The 15625-nt window shown below is 36.3% G+C and overlaps 1 protein-coding gene across 1 annotated transcript in view; it reads right to left on the bottom strand.

Moving 5' to 3' along the window:
• Nucleotides 1-15625, bottom strand: part of HSPBAP1 (HSPB1 associated protein 1) — a 61887-nt gene that overhangs the window by 10902 nt on the left and 35360 nt on the right. Inside the window, exons 4-5 of the mRNA XM_015818917.1 lie at nucleotides 11717-11853; nucleotides 9132-9303 (exon numbers count right to left, since the gene is read on the bottom strand). Of these exons, the coding sequence (XP_015674403.1) occupies nucleotides 9132-9303; nucleotides 11717-11853 (309 nt within the window). The remainder of the gene's footprint in view (nucleotides 1-9131; nucleotides 9304-11716; nucleotides 11854-15625) is intronic.

Genomic DNA, 15625 nt, shown 5'->3' with positions numbered 1-15625 from the left:
TAAGCAAGAAGCACCCTAACAGAAGCAACGTAACAGGCAAAGAAAGGTGCTTCAAGGTCTCAGTGTTTCTCTTGCTATTTTTAAAACCGCCCTATCTCCAACCAAAACAAAAACCTTTTATTGTCTTGTTCAACCAGTATTTACTATGGGTGGGGGGCACTGATAAGAACGTTTGGGATGAGAGGTTATTTCCAACAGGTGTTTTAAGCCTGACTCTTGCACATACAAGGAGTTAGAATTTTCTTTTAATTCACTGGGTTTAGAAAGGTAGAGACAAAATTTAGCCAAATAATCTTTCAAGAGTTTTTCTAAAGCAGCTGTCACTTCAAGCTACAAAGAGTGTGTGGGCCCCAATAGAGTCTCCTCTACAAATACTTCTGAAGAAGACACATACAAGACAGTTAGACATTCAGCCAAACATTTAGACATGAAAATCCACAAAGTTTTTGCAAAAAAGGTCAACAGTGATATGCCAGGCTTCTGCCATATCCAGCCAATGTAAATTTTGAAATATATATTTACTTATAAATCTGGTATACGATTTTCTGCACTATTTCACTGAAAAGAGAATATTACATTGGGGAAAGCTGATTTATCTAGAGTCCCTTTCAATGCAATCATCCTATGTTTTATCAAGAATCATGTCTAAACATTCATTTCTCCATATACCACCCATAATGTAGAGGGAGATCACATGAGGGTGACATACGTAAATACAGATGCCATCAATTATTTAGAAACAGATGTTCATCTCCCAAGATAAGTCAAAAAGCATTCTTATAAATAATTTGTTTTAAAACAGGAGAAACATTAGAAAAGACATCTGGGAACCTCAACAAAATGCTGCAGACTGGGGTGTAATTGCTCAGCAACTCAAATACCAATTCCAATTCAATCTTTTAACTTCTTATTTCATAATATAAGACACTGCATACTTTGGGAAATAATCATATGAGATATACTGTATCTCTTCCAAAAACATCTGCTAATCAGCTGGAAGAGTGGTTGAGCAAGAACTTACTATACTGTTTGCAAAAGTCAATAAATAGTAAAATATATTTTTGAATCCAGCAAAAGTTCAAGCAACAGCTGTTCATACAGTTAATCCTTGATTTATGACCACAGTGGAACCTAGAATTTCAGTCATAAGTCATTGCAGTCATACGTTAAGGCACCAAGTGACTGGATTTGACTTTATGCCCATTTTTATGACAATTGTAAAGTGAATTACCATGGTGGTTAAGCAAATCACATGGTTGTTAAGTGAATCACAAATCTATTATTCCAAATGTACGGGTTTTTTTGCCAGAAACTGGCAAAAAGTTTAAAAAATTAGTCATTTGACTATGGGACACTGTAACCGATCATAAATGTGATCTGGTTGCCAAGAGCTTGAAATATGATCATGTGGCCAGGAGTGTGTGGCAGTTGTAACTTCAAGGATGGGTTGTAAGTAGCTTTTTTTTGGGGGGGGGTCTGTCATAACTTTGAATGGTTAATTGATGGGTCGTAAGTCAAGGACTACCTTTATGCTGATCTGTTTAAGAATTGTGAAAGCAAGTGAAGTATCATAAATAAAAACCCAAGAGACCATAAAATGTACATAGAAGTATAATATCAGAATTTACATTGGGGAGAAATACAAAGTTATCAAAGGTGACATTGAGAACATGGCAGGAGGAATGGAATGTAAATTTGGTAGCTAATAATCACCAGGGCACATAAATGTATTTTGATTCATTTAGATATTCAGATAAGAAGTGGACTAAAACATCAGCAGAAATGCAGAGTCCACTTGGCCTGCCAAATTCCAATCTATACTCTAGTCTGGGGAGCACAGATCATATCAGTTCAAAATATCAGAGGAGTCACACTGTATCAGAACAATAGCGTATTTATTCTGCCATCCTGTTTCACACTACGGTCATAAGCTAGGAAGGAAAATACGATCTCTCACCTGTTTATCTTGGTATTTGAAGGGACAAACTGGCCTTTCTCAAAGATCACACTAAGCTACTGTTATTAAGACAGACATATTTTAAAGATTATGTGCATTCCAATGCCTTTTCATCTATAATTCCAGGTGGCTTATAGGAATAAAAACAGTAAAACAATGCATTTAAAAACAACACCTATTATAAGACTAGAAAAAGCTAAACTAACTATATTAAAAAAACAGATGCTACAAGATAACAGTTCCCAATTATGTTGCCCTTTCTGCTTCAAAAACTACAGAAAAGAAAGTCTTGGCTTCGTTAAATTTCCTGCTGGTGTTGGGCAGGTAAAATAAACACACAAACACAGTTAGAAAGGAGGGAGCTAATTAACCTCGGGGTTAGGAAGTTGCCATAGAGCAAGGGAACTGTGTCCAAGAAGGAACACCTCTGGGTTCCCACCCCAGATAAGGTGGTTCTGAAGGAAACAAGGATCCAATCCACAATTGACTGGATTCACACAACACACTAAGCCATAAACCATGGAGTACAAACCACAAAGCTTTGATTCAAACAACACAGTAAGTCAGATTCAAACAACCACACTCTGGCTTAGGAAAGTCTACATATCCACATTTCCCTAACTAGGCAGAAAAATCTATACTTAAATAGGCCTTTTGATTCTTTCTCTTTTCCATGTATGTATTTATGATATAGATCAGTGATGGTGATTAGAGACTGAGTGCCCAAACTGCAATCCAAAACCCATTTATGCATCGTCGAGTGCTGGGTGAGTGTGACCCAGTGAGTGGTCGTGGCCCATTGGGTGGGCATGGCTGAAGTGATAACGGCAGACTGGGTAGGACTAAAAAGTTCAATCAATCAATTCCAACTTTGCAAGACCTTTTTTTTCCCGCGAGAAGTTGAAATTGACTGATTGAACCTTTTTTTTTTTTGCACATGGCGGCGGAGGCCTAAAGCGAAAAAGGTTTATAAAACCCAGCTGAAGGCCTAGGACTGGGGCGACGGTGCGTGTGCCCACAGAGAGGGTTCTGAGTGCCGCCTCTGGCACCCGTGCCATAGGTTCGCCACCACTGATATAGATCTATGATTTGACATGAAAGAAGACCTTGGGTATATGTGTGCATGTGTGTATGACTTCAAAGATAGGCATAGCTCTTTTTAGGATTATGATATTACCACCTGAATTAGCTTCTCTTAGTCCGGCTATTGTGATCGAACCTGTAACAGTAAAAAATAGGAAAGGAGAAGAACAGAATAATATATTGGATATTATAATGTACCCCTGAAGCTTAAAAAAAAGCCAATGTAGTCACTGAATAAATGTTATAGCCACTAAACTGGCAATTAGGCAATTGCACACAACAAAAAATATTTAAGTCAACCAAGTTGGCCCTTTCGAGGTGTGTCCTGAATTCAGCTCCCACAATGCCCCATAAAACGATTGCTCAAAGTCGTATCTCTTCTCATGTTTTCTCACTGGAAGAATGTTACACCATATAAAATCTGCCCACAGCTTTTTCATGTTTATTCAGAGGGTGGGTATGAATTTTTTTTTTTGAAGTGAAAAAGTCACCTCTGAGCTGTGAATGTAATCTCAGCATGAACAAGATGGAGATTACAGTCCCCTTTAATGCCCTATCAAATCACTTCTCCATACCCGATGACAGCTTTTGATCTACACTTTACATTTGTGCTCCACAAATGGAAAAAGAAGAGCTCTGAACGAGTCTACTCTGCTGGTACCTGTCTATTATTTCTCTTGCTCCTGCTTCCGGGGCCCTGTGGTTTTTCTCAATACCCCTTTTTTGGAGTCGGTCAGGTAGCTAGCCGAGGCTAATTTAGTAACACAAAAGAAAAAAAAAAACTCTCAGAGGCTCACAAAGGCATCTTTCAATTTGCTCTCCTGTCATTTTGAGGAAGCAATTATAAACCCACAGGCTCAAATTATCATCTGCAGGTGCAAGAGTGATACAGAAAGAACCCTACTAGAACTTGGCTGTCAGTGGGAATCACACAGATGCTTTAAAGATCATGTCAAAGATTGAAATATGGGGCAGGATTTAGGAAGCCACCTTATAATTTTACCCCATTTAGCTTTCATAATTGACGAATCTTCTAAAATGGATGAAACTATTTTCCATTGGCTTCTGTTCATCCAAAAATAAGGCCAAGGTTGCATTAAAATATATGTACAGAAACCAAGATTCCTCAGTGCCACCAAGATCAGGATAAGTAGTGAAATGAGACACAGTGGCCAGAAGATGGCATTAGGCACATTAAGTTTCTTTTAATAATCACACCTAGTGCCCAACTACTGCTATGCTGAATATCAAAACACACCTTTATTTTAGTTTTCCAGTCCTGCATTGTTGCAATATTTTAATCCATGGCATTATAGTTCATGGCCAAACATGAACAGAGAATAGTGTAAGTTTACCAAGTAATGTAATGCCGACAGGAAACTTTCAAGTAACTGTATTTGCAGACATAATATTTTGCATTTCTTTTGAACAATACCTACTAAAAGAATGACTACTGGAGGATTTTTTCATCTTGGTTCATCACATCTCTTACAACACTAGACAGTTCTGACCTAATCTTTTCTGATGTTGAATTGTATCCAAACTTGTATTTCTGAAACGACATCCTTGGAGAACTTTAGCATTCTTCAGTCTTCAGCTTTTCCTCTGTGTCATAGAATTTTGGGAGCCCTGCTATAAGTCTTCTATTCTGAACAACATTTGAATTACAATTAGTTTAAGTTTAATTAAAAATTGTGATACTCCAGCTTCATTACCATTTGCAATCAACTAAAATAGACAATCTGCACTGAATTTCCAATCATAATGCAAGGCAATATCTTGCTATCATTAAGAAAGAACAGAAACATAAGAAAAAGCCACAAATTGAAATGTGAACAAAAGAGAAAAATCAGAAGTCAGTTTATTCCGGTTTTGGCATCAGTAAGATATTTATCGGCGTGTGCAAAACATTTCAAATCTAAACTGCTTCAAATTCTAAACACCCTGTTTTGAGTGTGAAGTGATAGTTGTGAGTTTGAGACAGGCCATTAGAAGCGTTTTGGAAATATTCTGAATTTGGAACAGCTGTGTTTCAAAAGCAAAATGCTGTTTCAAGTTTAACACACTAGAAGAATATACAAAACAACCCATTTTGCAATTGACATAGCTGTTTCACACTCAGAAGAAAGGACTTCAAGCTGAAAAATGGGGTGCTGCAAATTTGAAATGGTTTAATGTGGAATGTTTTGCATATCATAGCCATTTTTCATGCCGTACAGAAAGTAATATAATGCAATGACAAGTGTTTGGAAGGACATCAATGCAATTCTATACATGACTACGCTGGAATACATCCAAGAAAATTCCAAAAGTGAATAGAGGTTGGTACATATAGCAGGATAAGAACCTTCTTTGGTGTGAGGGTCATATTGCCCTAAAGGACACATTCCAGGGATTGAGTTACATCAGAGACTAAAGGACTACAACCCAAATCTAAGAAAAGTAGCTCATTATGTAATGAAAGCTATACTTAGAACAAAGGAGTAATTAATTTGGAAGGCATCATGCTGATGGGGCTGAGATCCTAGAATTCTGGCAAATAGAAAAATCCTTCACAAGGCCATTGCTCATTTATTGTAGCCCTCTCATCCAGTAAAGTGTGATTAATCAACTTTCACATGACTTTGTTAAAACTACTTTGAAAGCTTCCATTTGAATGCTAATGCATGCTGTAAATAGAAGTGAGATGGCTGTTGGGCAAGTGTTTCCATTATGGAATTATCCATCATGATGAAAATGTAAAAGTTTTTCGCTGGTTCCACATAACCATATCTGAAGTCCAAACTGGGCAAATTACTACTGTCAAACAGAGGTAGCTTCTACTCCAGCCTAAGAAGCTTAAGAACCTTCAAAGTTCCTTGCACACCAAGAAACATACCCAAGACCTTCTTTCATTTCTTTCATAAAGTACAATTTTCACTTGGAAGAGATGAAATGATATAAACTGACCAGATTTGATTAGCCCCTAGCCCACCCCATTACTATAATAACTATAACTAAAGTAACTATAGTTATAGTTAATTAAAGTTATATATAAGGAATACACAGACCTTTGTTTTTTTATATTTTTTTTATAAACTGAAGGTGTCAAACAAACCTAATACTCCTTCCTCCTCCTATTTTCCTCACAACAACAACCCTATGAGGAAAGTTGGGCTGAGAGAAGAGAGTAGCCCACAGACACTCAGCTGCTTTCATGCCTATGGCAGGACTAGAATTCGCCGTCTAGCCTGGTACCTTTAAACCTGTGGAGCAGCTTGCCTCTAGAAATCATGGGCGCTACATCACTGGAGATTTTTAAGAAGAGACTAGACAGTCACTTGTCTGAGATGGTATAGGTTCTCCTGCTTGAGTGGGGGACTGGACTAGAAAACTTCCAGGGTCCCTTCCAGCTTTATTCTATTCTATTTTTTTTTGTAATATATTTTATTGATTTTTTTAAAACATAAATCACTTAATAATTGGTGAACAGTGTGTTGTCTGGGTTACATTTGTAAAACAATCACTAACAATTGATTTCTATAATCCATAATCCACATAATAGTTTTAGTTGATTTCCTCTTTTCCCAAAATATCCTCTTTTGCAAACATTGAGTTAATACAATTCTTATTATTTTGATAGATAACAATTAAGTATAATTTTTCCCAATAGTCCTAAAAATAATAATCACATCAATATAATATTTCTTTTCTATCCAATCATTTTGGTTGCCTAATCATAGATCCTGTTACAGTCCTTATTTTAATTTATTTCTCCCACCAAATTCTAAATATTCTTACTGCTTAAATTAAAAATTAATTACATTTAAGAATTTAACTCTATTTTTCTATATGAACCATCTCACACTTTTACATTTCTTAAGAAATAGAAAAAACAGTAGAAAAAAAGAAAGAAAAGCAAGAGTAAAGAAGCATAAAAAAACATACAACTTAAAATATATATCCCTCCTAAGCTAATATGTATTTATTTCCTAAAATTCTTATTTTTTTTTAACCATAATTAAAAATATGTTTAATCTTTAAACATTCCATTTAATACATCTAGTCATCTAGTCCTTTAACTCTTATTCAAAACATTTTATCCATTATAATTTTCTTAAATTCAATCACATTTAAATATCTAAATATCATTTCCTTTATCTAAGTCATTTCAACTTTTTTATAATACTCATATCAAGAAAGAGAACAAAAAAGGGAAAAAAGCATACTATATTATATTTAGAGAATACATCCCTCTTAGAGTGACGTATATATTCCAAAACTTTTCTATTTCTTTAACCATATTCAAACAAATGTTTCTTTTTTAAGTATTCTCTCTGGTAAGTCTCATCATCTATTTTCTTAGTTTCCACTTTAGTCTTTTTCTTTTGCCCAGTGTCTTTCTTAATCAATGTATTTTGCTGAATCAAAAAGTTTTTCCGTATTTTCGTAAATGTTGCTGTAGATATAAAAAGTAAATCAGGAGAAGTCTCTTTGTATGGGACTTCTGCCTTTCCATGTTTGTTGAAAATCTTTTTCTTTTTCTTTCTCTTCACTTCTCTTATCATTTCCTTTCTCTCCAATGTTCCTGAAATCTCTACAGTCCATTTCATCTGATCTGTTTTCTTGTCCCCAGATAAGTTGTTTTTTCCAATTCTTGTCAATTTTTTTCCACTAGGATTAAATCATGTTTCTTGTTTTGTTAAGTTCCATCTTTAAGTCTCTATTCTCAATTCTATATCCGTTTATCTGTTTTATCTGCTCCTTCTCTGTTGTTGTTTTCTGGGAATTTTTTTGTTGTAGAGTTAATTTGGAAATAGATTGATTTATATTTTAGAAGTTGTTTTGGATTTCTTTGTGGTTTAAAATCATTGTTGTTTGAATTAGTTGCAGTATACTATATATCTCCTGTAATGTATTTATGTTTTCTTGATATGATAGCCAAGAATTTGAGTTTTCCTCTTCCTTTCTTTTCTCTGTAAATAGCTTTAGAATCCCAATTAGATAGATATTTGTAATCCAAATAGTTCAAAAAAGTTTTTTTTCTGAAATTTATAATTCTCTCTTTGTCTATAGCCCAGATTATTGTCTTTTTTTGTCACAGCTATTCTTTGTTGTTAAAGCTTTGAAGGTCACAGACACAGATTAGCTTTTCCCAGATTTTGCCAAGTCTTATATTAAAGTCATAGCTGTCATAGTCTTCATCTGCCACTAGGTGTCAGGAACTATTTGTTTTTCAATTTCCAAAATGAACAATTATCTTTGAAATGAGAGTCTTAACCATTAAAACAATTTTAGATATATCCAGATTTAAGTTTTAAGTTTCAGGTTTTATATTTATTTCACTTCCATATATTTTGATCCTCCATAAAAAGATTAATTCGCTGCTTCCGTTAGTATAAGGATGGGGTGGAAATCCCCTCCTTCCCTTTCGGAGGTATTTTGCTTCTTGGGGATCTTTTCCAGGAAATTAAATATAAAAGAGAAAAGAGAAGCTCAAATTCCTCACCCAGTTTCAAGCACGCTGTTCACAGTTGTGCTGATTAGTGTTTTTGGACTTTGGTTGCAAGTAGTTTGGGCTGGTCAATGCAATATGGCCAGCCTTTCTCCTGTCAGGTTAGAAGGCTTTCCCCAAGTCGAACGGAATGGCCACCGCCGTTCCAGAATCGTCGTAGCACCCTTCTTTCTTCATCGCCTCTCCAGGGTGACTTAGACCCATTTAGGGTCCCCTGGCAGGGTGAAATTAGCCACGGGGGTGTGGAGAATCCGCAAGCCCGTGACCGGTCACTACCGTGCAAAACCGGAAGTCCCAGCTCTATTCTATTCTAAACACTATACCAGGGGTAGGCAACCTTGGCTCTTTTATGACTCGTGGACTTCAACTTCCAGAATTCCTGAGCTAGCCATGTTGGCTCAGGAATTCTGGGAGTTGAATTCCACAAATCATAAAAGAGCCAAGGTTGCCTACCCCTGCACTATACCAAACTGAGTCTCAATGTATAACAATGTAACAAATAAATTAAATTAGATGTTGGGGCTCAAACCCATTCACATTCAGTTCATTTGTTCAATTTCATATTTAGTGAAACAGCAGCAAAAGCAGAGAAAATACCTGGCCAGGATCAAGTGTAACCACATGGGCTCGGGCTTTTTTGAACAGTGGATGTTGCCTCAGATTTGGATTAAGCACACTGACTTTGCTGAATACACTGGATTCTTCATAGGGAATTCTGGTAGGATAAAGTAGCCTGGAGTCTTCTGGTGGGTACAGATGCCACCTTTTCCTGGAAAAAGATAATGGAAACTTACATCTTGAAGTTATATATGGTACAAGTGCAAATAGACAAGATTCTGCCTAAGTTCACACATCATGATAAGCCATAGATTGCATATCTGTTAGCCCTCCCAGGCAAACCAGACAGGAAAAACAATTAGATGAGCTCATTGTACTTTATTGTAAGGCTAAATTAACAGAATCTTGCAAGTCTGAAAGTATGAACTTCCCACCCTCACTTTTAACTGCTTGATCTATTAGGTCAGATCCTTCCTAATTTTTTTCCTCTGACCATTAAGCTCTTGGGGGCTCCTCCCTCTTTTGTCTGATTGTTTCCTAGGCAGCACTTCTTCTCTTTCCCCAAGGTTATCCACACATTCCATTACAATATCCATGCTTTACGACAAAAATCACAATAGATGTGTTCACATAGCATGCTACACCAAGATCTAACCTTGTAATGATCAACTTCCTACATCCCTATCCATGCTTAGCTGAAAACAAGTTCCTTTACATCTAGTGAGGTTTCAACCGAGGTAAACCTACTCAAGTAAAACATCCAAGTGTTTTTGGAGACCTTGAGGTACTGGTTACAATCCTATTTTCAAGCTGAAGTGCTATAGCAGAAAAGGATTATATGGACAAGGAAGTTTGAGTGATGTAGTCCTTCTCTGTGCTTTCCAGTACAAAAAGATCTTGTTTTGGTATACCTCTGCATAGAATAGCCTAGATTTCTCAAAACAAGCCTTTGTATCCCTCCAGTTGCTCCCCATGATTAACTGTTCCATTACATAGCTTAGCTTAAAACTGTTCACTTTCTTTTAACTCCAAGGCCAATTATTTGCAGATAACCTAGCACTGTTTCACGCAAGAGTTCAATAACTACTGCTCAAGAAGCAGAAACAATACATGTCCTAAATTAGAAGTATGAACAAGTGCAGGGGCATGCTATATAAGCTGAGTAACCTTCCCATGGGTTAGCTTAAGCAGGGACCTGAGCCTCTGAATGTTGCTATGTGTTAGTTATGGAATGTCTTCTGACAAGGATGAAGCACTTCTGGAAGTAAAAGGGCTGTGAGAATCTGTCCTATATTTATAGTCCTCTATTCAACATTGCTTTGTTTGTAAATATTTCCTCTCTATATTATACTTTGCAACTGAAGCTACTTTTTTGATTTACTTTGCTCAATAAATCCTTTCCTCCTCATTGTGGATTCACTGCATTCAAACCTACAAGCCTTCTTCCCACATTTTAATGTGACAAAACACATGCTTTATAAATGGTTTGTGGGTATATATTCCATAATGCTGCGTTTTTAACTTACGAGCAAAAGCCAAATATGTACGTAAGAGTTTTATAAATCATAACACAGAGAGCAAATTTATATGAGAAGACGCAAGGGAGGGATGTTCCCAAATATTTATTAAAGCCAAAAGGTTTTGGGGAATGGGCAGTTAAACGGCAAACAACACCAATGCATTAAAAGCAAAGTTGTACACTTTGAAAGTAATCTCAACTTCACAGGTCACTGGCAGAGTCTCAATTGGCAATGAACTGAGAAAGAAATCTTAAGTTATGAGTAGAAATTTCAGTTGAAAGTCTGTGCACATCAATAAAGAAAAAGGCAATTTCCAAACTATTTGAAATGTAATTTCTACTATTACTATGGAATGCTGCATTACATTTCTGGTCATCCCTTTTAAAAAAAATCAAAGTGGAAAATGCTCAGAAGAAGGGAAATCTGAATAATGTAAAATTAGAATGTCTGCCCTAAAAATAAAATAATAAAAGGTTACAAGCTTCCATGTTCCTGTTGGTGAACTAGAAATTATCTGGATTAACCAGCGTTACACATTGCCAATATCCACATCAAATCTTCACAATTCTGCTGGGGGCAACAGTCCCCCCCCCAAAAAAAAGTGGCATGATTGGGGTAAAGACTGAATGTAATTTAAAATAAATGCTTGAAATAGGATTCCTACCCATGTGTTTAATACATTTCTCTTTCTCGGTTTATAAATGACAAGTCAGCAGAAATATTTGGATGGGCTTCTGAGCCTGAGGTTGTCTAACCCCTGAGAAAAAGGGAAGTCAAGGAAAAGGAATGATCACAATGAAAAAAGAAAGTTTGTTAGATTGTAAAATGAGGACTCAGATTGTTTGGGGGCTATATGCAAATAATGCTTCTACATTGTAAACTGCCCAGAGAGTGCTGTAAAGTGCTATGGGGTGCAATATAAGCCTAAATGCTAATTAACACTGATATCAATTTTCTCATTTAAAATGTTTATCTTTCTTAATAATGAACCTAGGCAGTTTGCACCATGAAAAAGCTCTGAAAATTAGAGCAGTTTTAAAATAAAAACATTCAGGAATCCCTCTATCAGGGTGGTAAATAGGGCAATTGTTTATTCCTTCTTACCTGCCTTGCACCTGCAACACCAAGTTGCAGCCGTAGGAATCCAAATGACAGGGTGTGTTTGCTCCAGTAGAACCAATCCACAGAGTGCTTTCCTTTCCATTTCTTCCAGGAAATCCAAAATCAGACCATCTAATGTCCTGTTGCAAAGGTAATACAATAAAATCCTGATTTTACAAAATTGCATTTAGCAGACTTCAGCTACAACGGACACATTTTTGCTTGGACATCACCCAATGCATTTCCTAAGGCAATCCAGAAAATGGATATAATTAACATCATTTGTGGTATTTGTGTTTTAACATTACAATGTATGTTTTACTGTTCTGATGTCGTTGTTCTTGGGCACTTGAGTGTAGGGAGATGTCAAAATGTGCAAGGATGATAGATGTGGTGGCACAATGTAAGTCTCATCCCTTTTCATATATCTGATGTCAACATCCATATAAAAGGAGTGGGGTTTGCATCATGATGTCACATATGCCATTTTCTAGTTTTTATCTCTCCTTCCTTAGGTATTGGTGATTGTGGGTGGCTGAGGATACCTATGGCCATGATTCATTCAGAAACGTTCTTAGAAGATGGACTAAGAACACCACCCACCCCAAAAAGTACATAGCAAGTGGAAGGAAAATCAACCTGGGTGCTTGTAGTCCACTGTAATTATCTTACTTGGATAACCTTGAAAGATAAGTTTTACCAATGCTTTTTTCAAATTATCTCTTCTTTCACTCTGTAACATATCAGTATACATCAATTGCTAAATGTACAGCAAATCTAAGAAGTATTATTCTACAATGCTGTAGAATTAATAGTGTCATATGCCCAGAATCCTCCTGAAATTAACTATGAAAAATGAAAGGAAACCAATAAGCAAAAGATCATCCCAATTCACTAAGGGTATCAACACCAATTTCTTCAACCATGAGGACATCATTAATGCCATCTACAGTATTCTTGGTTAGCTCTCTAGTTGTGATTAATTATTAGCTGTATAGAAATCAACAGCATCTTGGTAACTTTTCTCTTGATTTCTTTTTGGAATATTGTCAAGTATGATGGCTTGGTACATGGCATAAACATGAGGAAAGACACAGAAATGCAAAGAAGGTGAACCAAGCCACCTGATGACCCTGGAGAGAGAAAGGAGACAGATAACACAAAACCAGGCTGTTGCTTTTCCTTTGGTGTGAAGGGAGGCAATGTATGGGTGCAATAAATGGCATTATTGAGGGTACATAATGTTTATATCTGTAATCAGGTCAGTTAGAATCCCATTAGTAGAGAGGAATGTATAAGTGCTGGGACAGTCATGGTAAGGTCAGCAGAACTTGCAGAATGTCAGCTTCAGGAGATACTAAGCCATGAATCAACCGAAGCTCATACAATATAGGCATTACCTGAATAGCTGGAACAGTCAGATGATGTTGTTGTTGTTGATGATGATGATGTAATGCCTCCCAACCCCCACACCCAGTGACAGCAAAGAGTAGAGCAAAGATGTTCTATGAGACTCCTTGCCAAACAAAGGAGTAATTACCTTGATTAAAGGCAGTTGGCTACAGCCTGATTTAAGAAGCAGCCCTGACCTATGATCCCTCATTGGACTCAACTTTCTGGCTCTTGAGATTGGGTGGATTTTGCTCATGAAATTCTGACCTCTGGACTGACTGACAATTATGACCAGACTCTCAAAATTCTGGACTGGATTTGACTATTCTTCTGTGCATTCCTGTTAAAAGGAAAATCACCCAGGTAAGCTTCTTTCAGAGGCCCTGTTTTGTTATGAATCCCTTGTCTGCTATTTTTTCCTCAACCTTGAGTAAATTGCTAATTTTCATAGCACCTGTGTTTGAGAGATAGAGTGAGTGTATAATTGAAATGAGAAGCATGATACGTTCTTTTGTGCAGGACCCAATGATATACATTTATATTCTTGGGTCAGAATATTTCTATTTGATGCTGCCAATGGAGAAAGAAATGTGCATATAGTTTCCTATACATGGCACTCCTTCCTGTAATTTTCCATACAATAACAACTCTGTGATGTAGGTTGTCCTGACAGGAAGCAATTGATCCAAAGGTGCTCAATAAAGTTCATGGCCACAGTGAATTTGAACCTGGATGTCCCAACTCATAGTTCTGCATCTTAACAACTATACCACATTGGCTCTTTCAATACACCACAACTGTATACCACACAAGCAAGTATGCAGCAAATATAACATTAGATAATACTGAGTCTTTGGTATATTTTGCTTTTTGCAGTTTCTACATCATTTTGATTTGTTCAAGACAATTACTTCTCTTCCAAAAAAAGAATACATTGAAAGTGGAAGAGAGAAGTAAAGATTGTTCTTTCATGAAATGATAATACTTGTGGCATTTGGTTTTCTGTCTAGAAAACAAAATGGCTTCTGAAAACGAGACCTGTTTCTTCAGAGAATGGCCCAGAATCCATAAATACTTTTTCCTTCCACAACTTGACCTTTTAATACTGCTTCACATTCACTGCTATATAAATTTTATGGTATTGGCACAAGTGCTTCTCCAGCATGAAGCACTACATCCATATAGGCATGGCATATGACATATAAAACCCCACTATTTTGCCTAAATTCTTTCTCTTAGCTTTCTTCCTCCAGCTTCAGGGATAAACCTTTGCAACATTTAATATATCCCGATTTTCTATAAAGCAGTTTTAACTCCTTGTAAGATTATATCTATTTTTCTGAGACTCCACACTAGAGAATCACGCAGGTAAATACTAAGCTGTCCACTAATGAGGTAACAGCAGGGTATTATTTGATCTACAAGAAATACAAAAGACTAATGCAAACATTTGTCAGAAGCTTCAAGAAACCTCGAAGGAAAAATTGCTCTTCCAGCTTTCCATAGCCATAAAATTTTAAATCCAATACAAGTATTTCAGTGATAAAGTTAACGGTAATAACCATCCCCACACTTTAATCTCACACCTAACTGGTTTCCGCATTCTGTTGAAACTTGAGGACAAAGAGAGAGAACATAATCAATATTAGATTAAAAAAGAGCCCCCCTTTTAAAAAAAGTATACAGCTTCAATAAATATCTGACAGATTATGGGCAAAATAGTTTTTATCCTGTGAATTGAAAACGAATTGGTAAGTACTGAAATTCTGGCCCAATGGGTTGCATTCTCTTTTCTTAAAGAAAAAAGATCCACAGCTGAAACAAATGGAGTTTGTAAGCATCTCAACCATAACAGATGGCACATTGCTTCTAAATTACATTTATTTTGCTTACTACTTGCAACAGAGCTAATATACCCATATGTCACTTTAAGAGCTCTCATTTCTATTTAAGCTCTACAAATTTATCTTGCTTTTGATTTATCGGTCAGAAGTTTGTAATGTGATATCAAGTTAACAACAAAAACAACAACAAAAATTCTGGATGACATGAGATATTGTTTGCCCGTTAAAATAATAGAATCATTACCTTAAGCCACATAACTGTAAATGATAAACAGTGCAATCTAAGTTTCAAACAACTTCTAAATGGCTCAATTAATCATGATGAACAAAAAGTTAAATTGGCCTTCTTGTACCCTTCAAGTCACCTTAGAAAAATACATAAATAAAAAACCAGATGCAAAGCAGCAGATCACTATGAAAATTTAGAAAAGACAAGTTACCAATGGAAGCAAATTTCTCAGCTAGTAAAACATTAATAATGCTCAGTATCTTAAGCAGACTTTTTATTAAAGCCTCTTCATGTTGTGACCAAAACAAATTACAACGTACAGGCATTGTTAAAGCACCTCTTTGCTACATGCAAGAAAAAGGAACAGGAGATGTCTCACTCTTATTGCTATTCTGTCTGTTGCTCTCTTGGTTGTTGTCTTTGTTCAGTCATTCAGTTGCTTTGACT

This window comes from Protobothrops mucrosquamatus, unplaced genomic scaffold, assembly GCF_001527695.2.
Source record: "Protobothrops mucrosquamatus isolate PMUCROS unplaced genomic scaffold, P.Mucros_1.0 scaffold822, whole genome shotgun sequence".
Lineage (NCBI taxonomy): Eukaryota > Metazoa > Chordata > Lepidosauria > Squamata > Viperidae > Protobothrops > Protobothrops mucrosquamatus.
The sequence above is the reverse complement of the archived record's forward strand: the minus strand, read 5'-3'. Positions and strand labels throughout refer to the sequence as shown.